The 21,690-nt window shown below is 46.5% G+C and overlaps 1 protein-coding gene across 1 annotated transcript in view; it reads right to left on the bottom strand.

The window, feature by feature from the left end:
- Nucleotides 1–21,690, bottom strand: part of LOC130195993 (pleckstrin homology domain-containing family A member 7-like) — a 111,300-nt gene that overhangs the window by 42,396 nt on the left and 47,214 nt on the right. Inside the window, exons 4-5 of the mRNA XM_056417871.1 lie at nt 17,918–18,001; nt 6,508–6,613 (exon numbers count right to left, since the gene is read on the bottom strand). Coding sequence (XP_056273846.1) covers nt 6,508–6,613; nt 17,918–18,001 — 190 coding nt within the window. The remainder of the gene's footprint in view (nt 1–6,507; nt 6,614–17,917; nt 18,002–21,690) is intronic.

A 21,690-nucleotide genomic window follows, 5' to 3' on the forward strand; every position in this document is an offset into this window, starting at 1 on the left:
AGAGGTGAGAACAGTGGGCCGGTGGCCCCGTGAGGTCACCGGTTGGACCGCCAGAACACACACACACACACACACACACACCTGCTGCCCATGAGGCACCCAGATGTGAACGCGCCCGTGTGTGTGTGTGACACCGATACGCCGACTTTTCCCACAGAGACAAGTCACGGGTTGCGATGGAAAAAAAGGGGGCTGTGTGTGTGTGTGTGTGGGGGGGGGGGCAGTCGGTCCCCAAAATAGCCGGTCGATGTTAAAATCCTCCCACGAAACCGGTCTCAGACATGTTGGACCCCGCCGGGCCAGATTAGAAACACCGGTACCGACGCTCACGTGATTTGATGACTTAACCTTCAAGATGTTCTGGTGTCGGACCGGGGACGTGCGAACGTGTTATTTGCTGTGGTTTTTGTAATTATTTAATTTATAAACTTTTGGTCTGTTTGTTGTTGTTGTTTACTCTTTTCTTTCTGCTTCCCTTTGTATTGGATCCTTAAAGTCCCGTCTTGTTAGTTTCAGGGTTCTTACACATTTTGACCGATGGATTTCCAGGACTTTTCCATGACTTTAAACCAAATGTCAATGACCAAACTGAAATCTCGGTATAAATATGAAGAATTTAGAAAATGTTGTGTATTGAGAGCGTACGCCGGCTTATATTTTGAGCGTCTTTCTTTAAAAAATATATTAATTATTTCAAACTCGGCGTAAATGAACACGTGATTATAACAACATTTCCATGACTTTTCCAAAACTTTGATTTAAGTTTTTTCCATGACTTTTCCAGGCCTGGAAATGACCATTTTAAAATTCCATGACTTTTCCAGGTTTTCCATGACCGTACGAACCCTGTAGTTTGTAAAAAAAATAAAAATGGAATCCTCCCACAACACTGACTCTGCTTCCCCTAATAGTTTTTCCACTAGTGTACGTGTGAAGCAGAATAAAGTGATTTAGTGAACGCACCTTGCGGACTGCAACAACGAGGACTTGCATAAGGTTTGAACTGGAGGCAGACGGGTACGCAACAATGGAGCTGTCGCTTTACCCAGAGCATCAATGGAGCAGCAGAAACCGTTATAGTGGAGTCCCTCTGTGCTTTACTCGTAAAACATGAACACATAAAGATTCCACTGTAGCTTCATCAGGATGTGATGCTGCGTTTGGTATTTTTAAACATAGCGTTAATACTTCCGCGGTGCTTCTGGTTCTTTGAAGCCGCCAGTATCACACAGTATGACATCTTATCGGATGCCGACAGTCCAGAATTAACATCGGCCAGACCGGCGGTCCATTCGGGATCTGGGAGCGGCGTCCCGGTCGGGGCGTTGGAATATATTAAGCGGCGGGGTGAGATTTCGTTTTTTTACGAACGTGACATTAAGTTTGAATGTCAACTAAATGTGACGGCGGGCCTCGAGACGTTCAGTCGCTGCAAACACAGGCGACGTTTTCATTTCATCAACATCTAAAGAGGCACCGACGTCAACACGTCTTTCACACATTTAAGATATGAATGGATGATGGTTGTCTCTCTCTCTCTCTCTCTCTCTCTCTCTGCTAACCCCATGAAATGATTGCACTATTGTTGTGTCTGTTGTATTCGCCTGCAAACATACTTATATCCGCCTTATATACGCCACACACAATACTCCTGATACTGTATCTCGTTACGCCGTCCTCGATTCTGAAACCTCGGGAGAAATACGACTCCCCATGGCTGTGGCACACACACACACATTCAATACCCTTCCATCTCCCGTCACTCTGTTATTCTAATTTAAGAGTCGGTGTGTGTGTGTGTGTGTGTGTGTGCACTGGGGAGGCATCCACAGCTGGAAGCCAGCAAACCCACCCGCTCATTAGGAGGCTGCTGGTTGGCCGAGCACGATGCAGAGATGCAGAGCGTCTCCGCTGTCACACCGGAGTCCCCCATCTGTAGATATGCAGGATGCGTATTGGCCACGCACGTCTGGCTCTGCCTGTGTGTGTGTGTGTGTGTGTGTGATGCGGTGGTCTATTTTTAGGCCGAGGGTAATTCTGCGGTCCCTGCTGCAAAGTGGCACTCTATCTTGTCGGCGCTCTGTTCGTTACAATAGCGGCTCGCCATCAGACGACCTGAAAGCCGAGAGGGACCCGTCGGGGAAAAACACACGCCGCAGGCTGTCGGTTCAACTCCCTAGCCGGGCGAGAATGATCCGGGAGGCTACGGTAAATAAACAAGAGGAGCACTCGACCCTCCCTTTAGAAATCGGGGTTGAGTTATATTTACACGAGACACCTGATCTCGATGCGTTCAAGTCGATCTAATTAGTCGTTAGCGGCATCGGAGCGGAACAGAACATGGCCGCCCTCGAGAGGCATTCTGGGTGCTGAAGCCGTGAGCCAATTGTTTTGGACGTTTTGAATATGAGATGATATTTTTGACAGACTAAACGTTGACTCGTAGACTTTACCTGGCGGCTCACGGTCGCCAGCCAGTCAGATGTCATCGCCTCGTCATTTTATCGTTATAGGAGGGAAATCGTCTTAATTAGCACATACATTTTGGAGTTGTGGCCCAAAATGTGTTCTGTGGGTTTGGATTCAATCTAAATCGGTTCGTTCTTGAAGTTTGTGTCGAATGTGTCAGAGATTCTCTCTCGAGGATGCTTTCACAAGAACGAATCGGACTAGAGGTCGCGGTGACCTTGACCGTTCACCACAAAACTCTCCACAGTTCATCCGTGAGGCCAGGAGGGCGTCTGTGCCAAATCTGAAGGAATTCCCTCTCGGCGTTCCGGAGATATCAACGGACAACACAATGCCTCTCTCCAAGGAGGCATCACGATGGACGGATTGAGTCCTTGAAGAAGAGAAGATGCTGACTCGGTATTTTCCCCGTGATGAATTACATCTGGCAGGATGTTGAGATATTTGACTGGATACCGTCAGTGAGATGTTTGACCCGCTCCAAAAAAAAAATCAAGAGAATTGACCTTCACCACGGATATCTGGACTACAATTCCTCGCAATCGATCAAGACGTTGCCGAGAACTTTCATGGAAAAAACTGTACGGTACAAAATAGAAAAAAAAGAAAAAGAAAGTCAGGAGCTTTCGTGCTCTCTTAGTCATGAAGGTTTTCCTAAGAATCTCAACATTTCCAGCACGAGGATTTAGCCGCTATTTACAAACAAATTTAAAGGTGTGTGTGTGTGTGGGGGGGGGGGATTTCCAAGCGACGGATTTCCAAATGTCTTGTTTTCGTCTCCGACTGCTTTCCACTTAACGGTGTGAACGTGGAGCTCGGTGTTGGTGGGGAAAGCTCGCGTGCTCATTAGAACTGAAAATAAAACCAGAATAGCACGAATCACCTCGGATTACGGCGAAATGACTGATGGAGGCCATTACTGCATGAGGAGGTGGGAGTGTTGCCTTGATGGCGGTACTTAAGGCGGAGTGTCGGTCGCTCTTTTTCCAATTTAATCTATTCCGCCGCGGCCCAACGACACGAGGGCTAATCATTCGTGGTGGCGTCCGTGCTTAAAGCGACACGGTTTAAACCGAGACACGTCGGGGGGGGGGGGGGGGGGGGGCTCCGAAATGACGTCGACTTTGATGAATCCCAAAAGTGACTTAATCAAAATTCATTTCTCGACGGCAGTGTGCTCTGAGAAGGGGTTTTAGAGGGGCATGAAAGACTCATCTCGTCCCCTGCTAAGAGTTTGTCCCCCCCCCCCCTCTCTCCCCCCCCCCCGCGGTTTTTGGTGGCAGGGGTGATGAGCCGGAGCACCTGGGAGGGCCAGGAAGACGGCGACAGGTGACAGATGTCCTGTCATCTCGGCGCCGCGCCCGACGGCACGTGTTCAATCTCGGTCCCCGCGGCACCTGTTGATGGGGCGGGGTGAGATGTCACGCCACGGACCGCGGTGCGTGTGAGAGCGCGAGATGAAGGAACATAAAAAAGTGTGAGCCCCAAAAAAAAGATGAATAACTAAAGCGGGGAGAGAGAGAGAGAGAGAGACATCCCAGACAACTTCCTGCAGCACCAGAACCAGTTGGTAGAGATGCTCCGGCCTCCATGAGGTCTGCATTCAGTTGGAATTCTTCAGCTTATGCAGAACCGCTTCCACCGATTTCATAACGTCGGCACTAACAGAACTCTGACAGCGCTGAGGACGACCAGACACGCTGTCACGGCTCCATTGTGACCACGCCTCTTCCCGGCATCGCTGTCGCTGGATGTTTGTGTGTGTGGGTTGTGTTCTCGAGGAGATGAGAGCTGGGATATGAAGCAAACGTGACATCGGCAGCATTTCTGAAGAGACCCGTCATGTGAATATTGCCAAAACATATCCTGCCGAGGACATTTTATGAACCACATGAACAAACTAATTGGAGAAACTAGAATGTTGACCAGACGATGGCGCCAAGTTATTAAAGGATTAGCAAAAAACAAAAGTGGCGACCTGCTGGTGGCGCTTCGGGGGAAATCAGAGTATCACCAAAGTCACGAGGACAATAAATATGTGTGTGGAATTGTATTTAATCCATTAAAGTGGCAAAAATAATGTAATGTCTATAGAATAATGACTTCCTCATTGTTTCCGGAACAAGTGCTAGTCATGTTGCTAACGTTATCTATGTTGCTAACGCTAGCCATGTTGCTAACGCTAGACATGTTGCCAACGCTAGCCATGTTGCTAAAGCTAGCCATGTTGCTAAAGCTAGCCATGTTTTCAACGCTAGCAATGTTACTAACGCTAGCAATGTTACTAACGCTAGCCATGTTGCCAATGCTAGCCATGTTGCTAACGCTAGTCATGTTGCTAATGCTAGCCATGTTGCCAACACTAGCCATGTTGCTAAAGCTAGCCATGTTGCTCATGCTAGACTTGTTAGTAACGCTAGTCATGTTGCTAATGCTAGCCATGTTGTCAACACTAGCCATGTTGCTAAAGCTAGCCATGTTGCCAATGCTAGCCATGTTGCTAATGCTAGTCATGTTGCTAATGCTAGCCATGTTGCCAACACTAGCCATGTTGCTAAAGCTAGCCATGTTGCTCATGCTAGACATGTTAGTAACGCTAGTCATGTTGCTAATGCTAGCCATGTTGCCAACACTAGCCATGTTGCTAAAGCTAGCCATGTTGCTCATGCTAGACATGTTAGTAACGCTAGTCATGTTGCTAATGCTAGCCATGTTGCCAACACTAGCCATGTTGCTAAAGCTAGCCATGTTGCTCATGCTAGACTTGTTAGTAACGCTAGTCATGTTGCTAATGCTAGTGATGTTGCAAACACTCGCCATATTAGTAATGCTAGCCATGTTGCTAACGCTTGCCATGTTGCTAACGCTAGTCATGTTGCTAAGACTAGCCATGTTGCTAACGCTAGTCATGTTGCTAACGTTAGCAGCCAAAAAGCAGCCAAAAATCTATAAATCCATCGTGCATGTTTTTCTCGGTGGCCTCTCTTAAGCAAGATGGGGAGAATTTCACGATATCCAATCCACTATATTCAATCCACTTCTATCCCTTGAGCAGGGTGCCTCTACCGGGGCTAAACATATAACGTATGAGTGGAGAATGAGACATCAGTCAAACAATTACTTTCATGCTGCAGTGACAAGTTGTCAGCGGTTAAGAGCCTGAAGAAGACGGAGGGAATCACACAGTTCAGCAGATGAAGCGACTGAGTCAATGCAGCCTCTTCTGGTTGAAGTGCCTCGTTCCTGGGAGTCCGTTGCTGTTCCCTCAGGTCCAACCCGCCTGTGTCTGAATCCTGTTTCAGCCGACCCGCTCCACCCCCACCGACCCTCCAGTTGAGCCCCGTGTTTTCATTCCTCCAGGGCCATCGTGACCTCTGAACCCCCGTTCTGGGTTAGAACTGCTGCTCGCCGGCTCCTATCCGACTGCTGCTAACACTTTATTCATAGGTTGTAGATCCCTTATGAACGCGGGACACAGCCAGGAGTCGGAGGAAAAGAGGGTTGGACATAATCATTTCAGCATATTGTGGTAAGTGCAAGAGTACAAATGGCAAGTCACGATTCATTTAATAAAAGTGACGGTGTGATGGTGTTTGAGGGCCTAAATGCCTCAGGAGAGACTTGAGGCATTTAGTGCACCTGTCAGCTTTGAGACTGTCAGAGGAGGCTGAGGAGCTCAGGAGGACGCCGTGTTGAACATGTCACGGCGTCGGTGCGTTCGACTTCGCCGGTCGAATCAATTACTGTTAGCACGCAAGAGCCGAGCAGACTGTCCCCCCCGCACAGGAAGACACCGAGGGGGAGGAGGCGGATCCTTCACAGACAGTGACATATACAGATATATATATATATATATAAAATAAAAATGATGCAACTTTTAACAACTGTTTTTCTAAATTCCGAATTCAGAGCATATCTGTGATGGAGTGATTGCCTCCACACGGCTCTCAACATGGCGACGCCTGTATAGCTAACGGTATAAACTTTGGCCAACGTACATACACGGTCCTGGATACACACACACACACACACACCGACCTTGGCGTCCATCGTGGAGGAGCTGATGGCAGTGGAGGTGTCGCTGATGGTTGTGCTGGAGAGCTGCTCACCGGCGGGTCTGGATAGCATGGACGGATCCTGCGGCCTGGAGAACACACACACACACACACACACAGAAAGGGTAAACACACCATTTCAGATCTGATATGTTCCTCCAGAACAGGTGTACAGAAGACGCCATCTCCACAGCGCTTCACTCCGCCCTCTCCCACCTCCACAATAAAAAAACTCTGACGTGAGAATGCTGTTCATCCATTTCAGTTCAGCATTCGCCACCATCATCCACACTGAAGGACACCCTAGATGACCTTCGACACCTCCCTCTGCAGCTCACTGAATTTCCCAACCAACAGAGTGTTCGGTTAGGTAATCACACCTCCTCTACCCTCACCCTGAGCAGTGGCGTTCCACAGGGCTGTGTGCTGGGTCCTCTACTCCCTGTTCACCCACGCCTGCACGCCACCATCACGTTTGCACACGACACAACGGCCTCATCAATAACAACGTCGGCCTAAAGGGAGGAGGCCCGGCAAAACCTGGCCTTCAACACCGGAAAGACCATTGAGTGGTGTCCACTTCTCGGACGACCTTCTCTCGGACCCTAAACGCCTCAACCCCTCAAGAAGGAACACCTTCTCCCTGAGGAAACTGACGGAGATCCAGAGCCCAGAGCCCAGACTGTTTGCCCTCCTTCCCTCTAGGAGGCGCTACAGGAACCTCCGGTCCAGGAACGGCAGGAACAGTTTCTTCAACACCCTCAACTCTGCACCACGTTGACAGCCCCTCCCCCCTCCAAGAAACGCCAACCTCTCCCGACACACTCCCACAATCACACTGGCACCGTCATGTCTACATATAGACACTTAATGTTTAATGTTTATATATATATATTTATATATATCCAGTGTACCTGCATTGCACCTTTGTAATACATCCTGCTGTCTTTGCACTGCTCTGGTCGGATGCTCTCCAACACTCTGTTGTCTCAGTACTTAAGTACAATAAAGCTGAATAACAGTTGATAGAATATTGTGCAGCACGAGAGCCGAGAGCGCCGACTGATTCCTGCTTTTATTCCCCTTTATTGGACAGTCTATTATTCAGAATAATTAGAGAGAGAGAGAGAGAGAGAGAGAGGGAGAGAGAGAGAGAGAGAGAGATCCCTTGTGTCCATTAAACATTGAATCCTTTTGACTGCATGCAAATGTTTTCTGGTCTTTTGGGGTTATTACTGTGTGTGGATTACAGATTATTAACATCATCACGTACTTCATAAAAAGACCCAAGTTAAAATAACTGATGAAGCCAAATGAATAACACAGAGGAACAGGATGGACAGAAACTGTTTCTGGAGATACTCGAGGCCGTGGACAGATCCTGTGTGTGTGTGTGTGTGTGTGTGTGTATATAATTGTGTACACTGCGTTGTGTAACTTGTGTTCTTCCAGAAGATAAACCAGCACCAGCATCTTAATCCCAGAGTCAACTAGACAACACAGTCAATACAAACGCACGTTTTGGGGATTTATTCGGATGCTTTAAAGAGGATTTGCCTTTTCTAAATATTTCTATTGGACGTAATCTGCGTTGTGTTTATGACGTGAAGCGGAAGAGAGGGAATTAGGAAAGGGAGGGAGGGGGGGGGGCTCCAGAACCAGAGCTGCAGGGAGCCAGAACCCCCCCACTGGGTGATGCTCCGCTAGGAACCCAAACTGAACCGTTGAGCTGTAATGAATGTCAGCGTGGGCGGTTTCAAGGATGAAAGTGTTCCTCCTCCCACCGGGGGCGGAGGAGAGCTGGAGACCTTCATCCTCCAGGAGCGCGAAGACGAGGAAGAAGAAAAGACCACCGGGTCCATTGGGGCACTGTTTGTTTAATGTAATGGGGAGAGCCGCCACAGCTGGGGAGAGAAAGACTTCCACATCTTCGTGAGTCACGGCTCCAGAGAGACCGGAGACGTGGAAACACCAACAAATAACGGTCTTGGTTTATTATTTAGTTTCTGTGTGTGAGGGACGTGATTGTTTTATTGTTATTTTCCCTTCATTTGGTTTATTAATTAGCGTAAAGAGATGCCCAGTCGGCCTCACAGCAGGAGATGAAACGGCTTCATCGCCCTTCATCACATCGACCTCCACGTCTGCCTCGCCGCCGCTGCTCATTGTTGTTTCACCGTAATTCTCGGAGGAAAAAAAAGAAGAAAAAGAAGAAGAAGAAGAAGAAGAAGAAGAAGAAGAAGAAGAAGAAGAAGAAGAAGAAGAAGAAGAAGAAGAAGAAGAAGAAGAAGAAGAAGAAGAGCAGCACTTACTTAAAAATCATCTTGTTATCGAGCCGGCGCTTTTTTGCTTATTTGTGTGACGCTCGCCAAGGACAGAGGCACGGGGCTTTAATTTATTACCGCGCTCCATTTAGCTCCAAACTTGTTCTCCAATAATATTTTTTTTAAACACGCCATTTTTAAACAGCTTTAACTTTTGGTCCGTTTGGTTTTATTTAAAAATCCACTCTTTGGATCTACTGTGGCTTTTAGTTCCCAAGAAATCAAATCACATTTCTTTCCTGTAAATGAGGTAAAAATCACTTTCATGAACACCATTTCTTTTTTGTTCACAAATATTTGTGTCGGTTTACAGTTATTTCTGGAGATAATCCACCTAATGTTTTCTCGCTCTTCGTCTCTCTCATGTTGTGTGGAAGCTTTTTGTTTTACTGTTGAGGAGAGAGAGAGAGAGAGAGAGAGAGAGCTCGTCTCATTCTGCCGTAAAGAGAACTTCATGCAAACGTTTGAAAGGTCTATAAAATGTAATGTTTGAATAGAAGTGATTACATTGACATCAGAGGAAGTGGTTCTCTGATTAGGAGATCGATCTTAATTATAAAACATGGACGCTGAACCACTCCAGTGGGCCGGTAGCCATGGAGCCTCTTCTAGGTCTCGACTGGGTCTCTACTGGGTCTCTTCTAGGTCTCTAGAGGGTCTCTACTGGGTCTCTTCTAGGTCTCTAGAGGGTCTCTATTGGGTCTCTATTGGGTCTCTTCTAGGTCTCTACTGGGTCTCTTCTAGGTCTCTTCTAGGTCTCTACTGGGTCTCTACTGGGTCTCTAGAGGGTCTCTACTGGGTCTCTTCTAGGTCTCTAGAGGGTCTCTACTGGGTCTCTTCTAGGTCTCTACTGGGTCTCTTCTAGGTCTCTTCTAGGTCTCTTCTGGGTCTCTACTGGGTCTCTACTGGGTCTCTAGAGGGTCTCTACTGGGTCTCTTCTAGGTCTCTAGAGGGTCTCTACTGGGTCTCTTCTAGGTCTCTACTGGGTCTCTTCTAGGTCTCTAGAGGGTCTCTATTGGGTCTCTTCTAGGTCTCTACTGGGTCTCTTCTAGGTCTCTTCTAGGTCTCTACTGGGTCTCTACTGGGTCTCTAGAGGGTCTCTACTGGGTCTCTTCTAGGTCTCTAGAGGGTCTCTACTGGGTCTCTTCTAGGTCTCTACTGGGTCTCTTCTAGGTCTCTTCTAGGTCTCTACTGGGTCTCTCCTGGGTCTCTAGAGGGTCTCTCCTGGGTCTCTTCTAGGTCTCTACTGGGACACTTTTAGGTCTCTTCTAGGTCTCTTCTAGGTCTCTACTGGGTCTCTTCTAGGTCTCTTCTAGGTCTCTACTGGGTCTCTTCGGGGTCTCTACTGGGACACTTTTAGGTCTCTTCTAGGTCTCTTCTAGGTCTCTTCTAGGTCTCTTCTGGGTCTCTTCTAGGTCACTTCTAGCTCTCTTCTGGGTCTCTTCTAGGTCTCTTCTAGGTCACTTATAGGTCTCTACTGGGTCTCTTCTAGGTCACTTCTAGCTCTCTTCTGGGTCTCTTCTAGGTCTCTTCTAGGTCACTTCTAGCTCTCTTCTGGGTCTCTTCTAGGTCTCTTCTAGGTCACTTCTAGCTCTCTTCTGGGTCTCTTCTAGGTCTCTTCTAGGTCACTTCTAGCTCTCTTCTGGGTCTCTTTTAGGTCACTTCTAGCTCTCTTCTGGGTCTCTTCTAGGTCTCTTCTAGGTCACTTATAGGTCTCTACTGGGTCTCTTCTAGGTCTCTTCTAGGTCACTTCTAGCTCTCTTCTGGGTCTCTTCTAGGTCTCTTCTAGGTCACTTCTAGCTCTCTTCTGGGTCTCTTCTGGGTCTCTTCTAGGTCACTTCTAGGTCACTTCTAGGTCTCTACTGGGTCTCTTCTAGGTCACTTCTAGGTCTCTAGTGGGTCTCTTCTAGGTCTCTTCTAGGTCACTTATAGGTCTCTTCTGGGTCTCTTCTAGGTCTCTTCTGGGTCTCGACATGGCACTGGTTGGCGAGGGAGCAGTTGTGAAGGTTTAGAAGTGAGATTGAAGGAGCAAAAGTGTACGAGGAGAGAGAGCGCCCGTAGCGAGGAGGAGGAGGAGGAGGAAGAGGAGGAGGAAGTCGGCACGGAGAAGGGAATCAAGACTGAAATAGAAATGAGACGAAGTAGAAGACGGAGCCTTGGATTTATCCTTAGAAAAGATTTTTTTAAACAGATAAATTAGACTTTCACTTTCTTGGCGAAGGAACGCGCACCACGTCGCCTCGTCTTCCTCCGATTCTACGGGGAGTCCGTTATCTCGCTCTCTACTCATTTTCTACTTCAATCAAGTAAAAAGATAAAATACAGATTAGAAAGGGGCTACCGAGTCTTTAGGGGGCTCAATCTGGGGGGGGGGGGGGGTTACAGAAGTGGATCGAACCAAACTAATCAAGAGGAGAGGAAGAACAGGGAAGGCGAAGATGAAAAGAGGAAGAACAATCCGAGAGAGAGCTCATGAAAGGAGGTGGCCGCGCTCCACTGAACACGCAGAGGGCTTTTATTGTGAAAGGGGGAGCCGATCGAAAACGTTTTATTTTCAATTATTTGTCACTTTAAAAGCGTTCCTGCAGCTCTGTTTGGATGAAATGGAAACATCGATATCAGACCAGCTGAGGGAGAGGAGCTCATTCCCATTTAGGACCTCTTAAAGTATGAAGCGTCTCTTCTCGTGTCACGATGCGGTTTTTTTATTTTCTTGTTTTTTATCGGGAGAGGATTTAAAACTTCGTTTGAATTTGATAAAAACATTTGAAAAATATTATGTCAATATATGTCAATCGCACTGTTACATCATCTTTATTATCATTATTATGTGGCGTCGACGTGTTATTCTTCTTAGGGACACTGTGAAGATTGAGAAACACATCAGCAATCTCTTATTCTGGAATAAAAAAATAAACAAATAATGTTTAAATATAGCATTCTTGCTTCGGTCAACAGCCATAAAAAAAGAAAACACCACCATGAAACCTCCCCGGTTGATTACTTATGTTAAGAACAGTGTTTCCTGTATTATAATAGTTTAAATACACACATGAGGCGTTGTCTAACACACTTCTGGTGAATTTAGGAGAAATCTATTGGAGTAAATAGACAAAATGTTCACGTAAAAGTGTTCCAAAATCTCTAAATTGAAGAGTGCATGAAAACAGAGTCTTCATCTTCCTCACGCAAGACCACCAGAATGAGTGATGAATTCTGACCAATGAGAGGAAGGGATGGAGCGATGTCATCCAATCAGGCGACCAGAGATACACTGGGCTGCTGTTTTCAGGTAAACTGTGAAAGCTTCACACTCTTCATATTCGTGCTGAGATGTATTTCTTCTAACTCCGCTGGAAATATGACGTGTGGAGAAGTGAAGAGGCGGCGATTGAAAGTGAAGGAGCGACATTCAAGACGAGCACTTAGCCTGCGTGTTAACCTCTCTCTGCGAGACCGGCCGCGGGTCGGGAGAGGATTCACACGGCGTGGGAGGACGAGGCGGCCATGTTGAGAACCAAGAGGCCCGCGGGGAATTGTCGGAAAGGACTGACATCGTTCCTGCGTTTCAATGACACCTCTCACAAGACAACAGGGACGCCTCAAAGTGACAGAAACCCGACACAACGGCCGCCGCCGGGATTCTGCACAGCGAAATATTCAGAGATTATTTTAAATGACGTATGAAGTAAAGCACAAGATATCCTTATTTCAGCTTTGACGCGTCGCTGGAGCCAATTTACCCCAAAAAAAGGTGAAACTTTCTTAATATCCAAAGATATTACTTCAAATAACTGTTATCCCCAAAAAGAACGACAGGTCCGTCTTCCTCCAGGATGCCAACGGGTCTCGATGGTCTTCCATATTGTTACTGAAGGTATTGCTTCCACCTTGAGTGAGGCATTGTGGGTAAAATGTCGTCTTTGAGACACGGGAACTACCACGAGGAGGTTTTTTTCATGCCTGGTGGGGGGACACACCTCACACCCCTGGTCTGATTCGTTCTCAAGGTGGTCTCTGGTTTTGTGATTGGTTATGTCCCATTTGCATCTTTAAATATTGTCGTTAGCGTCCCTTGCGAGTTGATTTGAGGGTCACAGTTGTCACAACGTTGTGTACGAAAACAGATTAACAAATTAAAATGTACCAAATTCTCCCTTTATCAAGCCTACTAGATGATGTCACTGAGGCGTGTCTCTCCACGTTTCTATAGTAAATGACCCCGGTGTGTCGCACGAAGCCAGAAGCACAATGAAACTAGATGAAATCTTTTGCACGCTCAAAATGAGAGAGAACGAGACGACACATTCCTGCTCCAATCACATCGCCCCGTTTCAATCCCACACTGCTGCTGCTGCTATGGCAACAGTCAACCAAAGCATTGCCAAGCTGCCCCCCCCCCCCCCCTGAAGCACCATGTGTTTTCTCATCACATAACTTCTCCTAAATCACCAGGAGTCATATCAATGAGCAAAGGGAAGGGTCAGAGGAAGACAACAACAAGAGAGGGAGTGATGAAGAGAGAGAGAGAGCTGAGGAACATGAGTTAGATTCCCCAGATACCCTCAGCCAGCAGAAATGACCCGATGTTAAATATATGATTTAATAAGGCCCATATGATGCTCTCGACCCGGCCTGGTGCGTGACTCGATTTATTTAATGTTGTGCAACAACATGTAATGAAGTTATTATTGATGTGGATAACATGTGAAAGGGAGAGAGAGAGAGAGAGAGAGAGAGAGAGCTCTATTTGTATGAAAGTCTATGAGAAAGACGTCCCACCGATGTCTCCACTCAGTCGGACCGGCAGACGTTGGGGTGCAGATAGACTCCCGACACACTTCAGATACCGAGAAGCAGCCGAGGAAGTCGTTCCATCTCTCCCCCCGCCAAAATAAGAGTTGATGAAGTCCTCCGAGGAGCGGTGAAGTGTCTCTTTGATGACCGCCCGCCACACACACACACAAGGAGACGGCAGCACCATGTCGCTAATAACGCTCTCAGATGGAGTTAAAGCTCGTGAGCTTCATACCACCAGGGTTCATACTCATGTTGGCCAATAGACTCCCATGACTTTCCCATGACCTTTCTATGACTTTTCCATAACTTTTCCATCACCTTTCCTTGACTTTCACATGACCTTTCCATGACTTTCCCATGACCTTCACATGACCGTCACATGACTTTCCATGACTTTCACATGACTTTTACATGACCTTCACATGACCTTTCCATTACTTTCCATGACTTTTACATGACTTTCACATGACTTTTACATGACCTTCACATGACCTTTCCATGACTTTCACATGACCTTTCCATGACTTTCCATGACTTTCGATGACTTTTACATGACCTTCACATGACCTTTCCATGACTTTCACATGACCTTTCCCATGACTTTTACATGACCTTCACATGACCTTTCCATGACTTTTACATGACCTTCACATGACCTTTCCATGACTTTTACATGACCTTTCCATGACTTTCGATGACTTTCACATGACCTTTCCATGACTTTTACATGACCTTCACATTACCTTTCCCATGACTTTCACATGACTTTTCCATGACCATTCCCATGACCTTCACATGACTTTCCATGACCTTTCCCATGACCTTCACATGACTTTCCATGACTTTCACATGACCTTTCCATGACCTTTACATGACCTTTCCATGACTTTCCATGACTTTCACATGACTTTTCCATGACCTTTCACATGACTTTCCATGACTTTCACATGACCTTTCCATGACTTTCACATGACTTTTACATGACCTTCCATGACTTTCACATGACCTTTCCATGACTTTCCATGACTTTTACATGACCTTCACATGACCTTTCCCATGACTTTCACATGACTTTTCCATGACCTTTCCCATGACTTTCACATGACTTTCACATGGCCTTTCACATGACTTTTACATGACTTTTACATGACTTTTACATGACCTTTCCATGACTTTCACATGACCTTTCCCATGACCTTCACATGACTTTCACATGACCTTTCCCATGACCTTCACATGACTTTCACATGACTTTTCCATGACCTTTCACGTCACTTTTCCATGACCTTTCCATGACTTTAAACCAAATTTCCAAAACAAAACATCTTTGTGAAATCTCCGTGTCTCCATGAGTCTAAACCTTAAATGACACAAATAAATGAGATAGTTTGATAAAAAGAATAAATATGCATATCCATGTTTATACTTTTAATCAATCAGCGTAAATGAATATATGAATAAGACACATTTTTCCAAGACTTTTCCAAAACCTTTTTGAAAAGATATATAATTGTATGGGCCTGGAAATAACCACTTTAAAATTCCAGGACTTTTCCAGGTTTTCCATGACCCTACGACCCCTGGACCGCGGTACGAACCCTCCGGCCCGACGCGGTGAACGCGTGTGTGTGGAACCCTGAACGCAGCGCTGAGAAAAAAAGAAGAAGAAAAGAGCAGCTCGGTTGAGCGAAAAAATACAAAGGATGTCCATCGTTGGACGAGTGAAAAGGTTTAGAAGAGAGCGACGGCCTCCGTGGAAAACCTCGAGGGCTTTCTGAGCCGTAAATAGCTCGACGGCGGAGCTTTTTATTTCGGACGGCGCCTCGAGGGCGGCGGCGGAAACCGTTTCTCCTCGCGTCGCCGGTGTTAATTGGATCATTACGGTGTGGCGGGGAACAGGAGGGGGGGACGTTACCCAGAATGAACGGTCATGACATCATCTTTGTTTTGGTACATTATGATGAGACGGGGGGGACGGCCCCAACACGTGACCTCGTGATACCAACGTCAACGAGCAAGGGTGAGGAGGAGGTGGAGAAATAATACATCAATAAAAATAAAAATAAAAAGTTGTAATCCAAGGAAAAATTCAAACTTAAAGTAAACATTGCACACGGCCTTTATATTGATTGGTTATTGGCAGCGTGAATAAAGGAACTCTGCCAATAAAGGAAGGGGGGGGGGTTTGCTTCGGCCTCCAGAAGTGACGCCAAACTTTTAGAAATGAAGTTTATTAACCCCCGAGATTAAAGATTAAACTGTAGGCTCCTCGATCACCAGCGTACTGAACGCCTCAAATCAGAAGAACCGAAGACGAAGACGAGTGAAAACATCTTGAGATTCTCCTGAGAACGAAACCGAGAGAACTTTGAAACATTTGACATCAATAATAACGACTTATTAAATATGGAGCGACTCGTGTTCTCACTCTGGTTCAGGAGGTTAGTGACCAGAGGAGGAGGTAAGCTTCTTCTCCTTCTTCTTCTCCTCCTTGTTCTTCTCCTCCTCCTCATCCTCCCCCTTCTTCTCCTTCTTCTCCTCCTCCTCGTTCTTTTTCATCTTCTTGTTTTTCTTTTCCTCCTCTTTCTCCTTCTTGTTCTTCTCCTCCTTTTTCTTCTTGTTCTTCTCCCCCTCCTCCTCATCCTTCTTGTTATTCTTCTCCTTCTTCTTGTTGTTCACCTCCTTGTTCTTCTCCCCCTCCTTCTCCTTCTTCTCCTCCTCCTCGTTCTTTTTCATCTTCTTGTTTTTCTTTTCCTCCTCTTTCTCCTCCTCCTTCTCCTCCTTATTCTCCTCCTCCTCCTCCTTCTTGTTATTCTCCTTCTTCTCCTCCTTGTTCTTCTTCTCCTTCTCATCCTCCTTCTTCTTCTTGTACTTCTCTTTCTCCTTCTTGTTCTTTTCCTTCTTCTTCTCCTCCTCCTTCTTCTTCTTCTTCTTCTTCTTCTTCTTCTTCTTCTTCTTCTTCTTCTTCTTCTTCTTCTTCTTCTCCTCCTCCTCCTTCTTCTTCTTCTTCTTCTTCTTCTTCTTCCTTCTCCTTCTTCTCCTCCTCCTCCTCCTCCTCCTCCTCCTCCTGCTGGCACTTTTCGCAGAACCACGGCAAAGAATTCCTCCCGAGTGCATCGTCACCGCCGGGCGGAGCACACTGCTCCTGTGTGTGTGTGTGTGGGGGGGGAATGGTGTGTGTGTGTGGGGGGGGGGGGGTAGAAGATGAAAGTAGAAGAAGAAGAAATGAGATGGAGAAACCATCTCGAGCTTATGGAACGAAGGCGTCTTCAAAAGCCTTTCGTGCTAAAGATTCGTATTTTGTTTTCTTGACGTACGAGCCGCAGACGTCACGACCCCCGACCCCCGAGCATCCGCTACACACACACACACACACACACACACACGTCTGCATCTCTGTGTCGTTCACTTCTTTGAGAAGGAGGAGAAGAAACGCATCCGTGTGTCGTCGTCTGAACAGGTTTACACGGAGGAGAAGAGCGAGTGAAACGAGTGGTGGAAGAGAAAGGACGGGAGACAAAACACAACGCGGGGATGAAAGGAGCGGAGAAGAGCGAGGGGAGAGTGGGCGGGACAAATGGAGATGGAGAGAACGGGGAAATGAAAAGAAAGAGGAATATGATGGTGTAAATGGAGCCGGTGCAGCAGCGCTTCATTTCACTTTAATGCAGCTACAGTACAAAAGATCCGTTAATTGCACTTCACTGAATTAGTAGAAAGTGTGTGTGGTTTGTGTACGGTCAGAGTGTGTGTGTGTGTGTGGGGGTAAAGTAGAGGTGTGATTGAAACTCTTTCTTACGAGTCCCTGAAGGGGTCTCACGAGCTCTTACGCTACTCTGGAAGAACGGTATGACCAAAATAAAGGACTGAACCGTTTGTGTTGTGTAGCGTGCAGACACACACATATATATATCTATATATATAGATATATATATATCTATATATATATATAGATATCACATCAGACGACCCTGAACGTCTCTTGGCACCTTAGAACTTGACGATAAACTTAAGAAAACATGACTTTAAGGCTCGCGTAGGATGTTTTCAGAGTCACTACCAAAGAGAAGTTCAGGTAACACTCTAAAAAAATAATAAAAGAGTCTACAAGAGCAGGAAAAAAGAGTTCTGGATTCATCATCGGCTTCAAAAGGAGGAGGTAAAACAACCCGCTCACAGTGGAGAAAGTCAATGCATCCCATCATGTGTGTGTGTGTGTGTGTGTGTGTGTGTGTGTGTGTGTGTGTGTGTAACAACGTGATCACTCACTGTTCTTGCAGGATGAAATCCATGTTCTCTGCAGAGATCTGCCCGCTGGTAGGATGGAGAAACGCCGTGGTCCTCTGGTTGTGACTGAAGTGACAGAGGGAGGAGACACACCGTTAGAAACCCCACCGCCGCACTGCCGCCCCTGTGAGGGTGTCACCACGTGGGTTTAACCCCCCCCCCCCCCCCGATTGTACAAGTCCAGGGAACACGAGCTGATCATTCCCCAGAGGAGTGAGCGAGCTCAGAGGCTCTCTCCGACCTCTACACCCCGGCAAGCCTTTTTTTCGGCCCTGACTTTCCCAGCCCGGTGTAGAATGTGAGGTCTGGCTGCCGGGACGCTTAACCCCACCGACCCCACCCGACCCCACCCGACCCCACCGACACCGTCCGCATGTCCAGCCTGTGTGCAGCAAAGTGTCGGGCTCAGCACAAAATGCTGGACTGTGCCGGCCTGGGCCTCCATCAGGTGTAGACTCAGCCAGCCGTTATAAACCGCAAGCAGACAAACAACGGAGGGGTGGCGTGGAGGGTCACCGTGTGTGTGTGTGTGTGTGTGTGTATATGTGTGTGTATATGTGTGTGTGTGTGTGAAGCTTAAATGCCTCATAGCGGGGATTTGACAATGACTGCAGTGGTATCTGGATGTTGATGTTCCTAAACCTAACTAAGTGTTTCACGATCTTTTCTTAAACCTAACTAAGTGTTTAACGATCGTGTTTCACGATCTTTTCTTAAACCTAACTATGTGTTTAACGATCGTGTTTCACGATCGTTTTTCACGATCTTTTCCTGAACCTAACTAAGTGTTTAACGATCGTGTTTCACGATCTTTTTTCACGATCTTTTCCTGAACCTAAGTGTTTCACGATCTTTTCTTAAACCTAACTATTTGTTTCACAATCTTTTTATAAACCTAAGTGTTTCTCGATCTTTTCCTAAACCTAACCAAGTAGTTTTGTTGCCTAAACCTAACTTTGTATTTCACGATCTATTTCTAAACCTAACAACATAGTTTATTCCCTCAACCTAACCATGTTGACAGACTGAAGCAGAGAAGAGGCTGTTCCTTCCGATCCACGAGGAGATCAGCACAGTTCTGGAGATGATCCAATGACAAATGATTGTCGGAATAAGACGGAATTATAACAATAAATCAGACGTAGCAGGAAAACAAAGTCCCGACGGGCCTCCGAGATACGAAATTTACGAGACGTTCTCCTTGCAGAGTTACGACAAATTCAACATCCGATGATGACGGTTTCACCAGTAAACAGCGAGCCGATCTCACGTATGTTGCGTAACTTGTTTTCTATTTTCAATAAAATAGCCGAATGTTTTTGGTGGTATCCAAATCCTTTAAAATTATAATACCAGAAAATGAATTTCTATCTATGTCCAGTATTTTACTTTGGCGATACATTTTCTTTAAAAAGGTTTGAATATATATCCTAGGGGTCTCAAAATACAGTTATGAAATAGTCGGGAACAGCCAACAGGGTTATTAATACACCATTAACATAATATTAGTTGTTTTTTTGTGTTATCGTGACACCGACTATCCTCCCTAAATATGCGAGGCACTTCTTTGACACGACAAAGCGACAATCTACGACTTCCCAGCGTGAACGCGCGGAGCGAATCGCCCTCGAACACCTTCGTCCTCATGAAGAACAAACAAAACGCTGCGACGTCGATGCAATAAATCAGAAATAAACAGGAGTTTAATAAATACTGTTAATCACGGCGTGACGACGGCTGTGGGGCCGTCTCTCGCTCACACTAATGCGTGAGTACTAATAAATAGACACGTGCAGAATTTGTCCGGAGCTTATGAAATTAAAAGCGGATCCTATTAACTCTGATGTTATTTATGACCGCCGAGGACGACTCGATTCCTCTCGGCGAGCCGAGGACGTTTCTGGATGCCGGTCTGATTGCTCACGGGATGAGAAACGGGGGGAGCGGCGTCTCGGGGACCCGAGAGGCTCGTTCATCCGGTTCGAAATAGTGCGAGACGTCACGACGCCGGTCGAGCCGAGCTGCGAAGGGAGGCAAAAAAATAGAAGGTGGAACGCGTCGCTAAAAGCTTCGTAAAGAACCCGCGAGACGAGGCCCTTTAGTTCAAAGAAGGTGACAAACATTCACACAATGCGCCTTCACGACTCCTTTGAGTCCCTCTGCGTCTCGCTCTCGGCAGAGGGGGCGGAGCCGATACATTCTCCTCAGGAAAAGGAGAGAGCGACAGCTTCTAACCGGCGGTACCGAGGAAGCAGAACCAGCAACCCACACGCCGGTGGAGCACAAGTCACTCATCACTCGTTCTTCTGGCATCTACAGTGTGTGTGTGGGCGGAAACAGACGAGGGGCGACGGTGAGTCAGTGGTGAGCAGGAACGTCGTTCAATCAGGGGGTCGGCGGTTCAATCCCCGCCTCTAGTCGAAGTGTCCTTGAGCAAGACACTTGACCCTGAGTTGCTCCCTGTAGCTGTGTCTACGGTGTGTGAATGTACGTCAGCTAAATTACATGTAATGTTCTGTAAACATAGGGAAACAGGTAACACGGGACGATATCTACGAGGTGGTTTTAGTGTTTTTCAGCTCATTGTTTTGGTTTCAAAATGTTCTGGTTCTCACACGGTTAAACTACGTCCACATTACGAGCTAGCGCGACAGCGACAGCGAAATCCGTTTTTTTGTCAATGCGCCATGTGAACGGCTATTACAGGGAATACGGCCGAAGAGATTTTTAATGTCGTCATTGTCAATCAGCGTTTTGTGCTTTTTTTTTTTAAGTATCGGATCAGGCGCCGTTTTAAAAGTACCGGTTTAGGACCGGTATCGAAAAGAAAAAAAACACCGATACCCATCCCTAATTACGAGGCCGTAACTCGTCTAACATACGGGATTTTTCTAGCTTGCTGTGGATTCTGCTTCTAAGAAACTGATTCAAAACATTAAAAAAAGGAATATAAAATGAGCGCTCCATCTGGCTGAGAGGAAAGCACCTGGAGCAGCGGTGACGACGCGTTGCACTCATCCGGACGACGCTGGCGTCCCGTAAACTTTGATATCCAAGGACGACCGAGACTCGACTTCTCTGCAGCACTCACTTAATACCCATAATAATCATTTAAAGAGACGTCCCCCCAAATAATATATAAAAGATGACTCTGACTGATTAGAATGATGAAGGAGACACTGTGAAGGCAGCTTTCTATTATAGAAGTGGTGTTTTGGGCCAAGACTCGGATATTTAAACATTTACGCAATATTTTAGTTTTTCTGCCAATATGAAAATACTTTTTTTGACACTTTCTAAAAACCCTCTTATTCATCCATCCATCCATTCTCATCCGCTTAGTCCGGGTCGGGTCTCGAGGGCAGCGGACCCGGCCGGCCGACCCAGACTTCCCTCTCACCGGCAACATGTTCCGGCTCATTCCGGGGGATCCGAGGCGTTCCCGGGTCGGCTGGGAGACGTAATCCCTCCAGCGTGTCCTGGTCTTCCCGGGGTCTCCTCCCAGTTGAACTCTTTTATTCATTAAAAAATTTTTTTTTTAAAAGGACAAAGTTCTCCATATTTAAAGATATAATAATGATTTAAAGAAATTATAACCGTGTTCAGTCATTTTATCTCAGAAATTAAATTGCTGCTGAAGCAAGCCAGACATTTCGGATTAGAAAACTCCTTCACAATAAAAGCATTCAACTGGCAAAACACAGGCTTTTATTGTGAAGCAAATTCTTGAGTTACGACTAAAAACACGTTTTCTG

The sequence above is a fragment of the Pseudoliparis swirei genome, chromosome 6, assembly GCF_029220125.1.
Source record: "Pseudoliparis swirei isolate HS2019 ecotype Mariana Trench chromosome 6, NWPU_hadal_v1, whole genome shotgun sequence".
Classification (NCBI taxonomy): domain Eukaryota; kingdom Metazoa; phylum Chordata; class Actinopteri; order Perciformes; family Liparidae; genus Pseudoliparis; species Pseudoliparis swirei.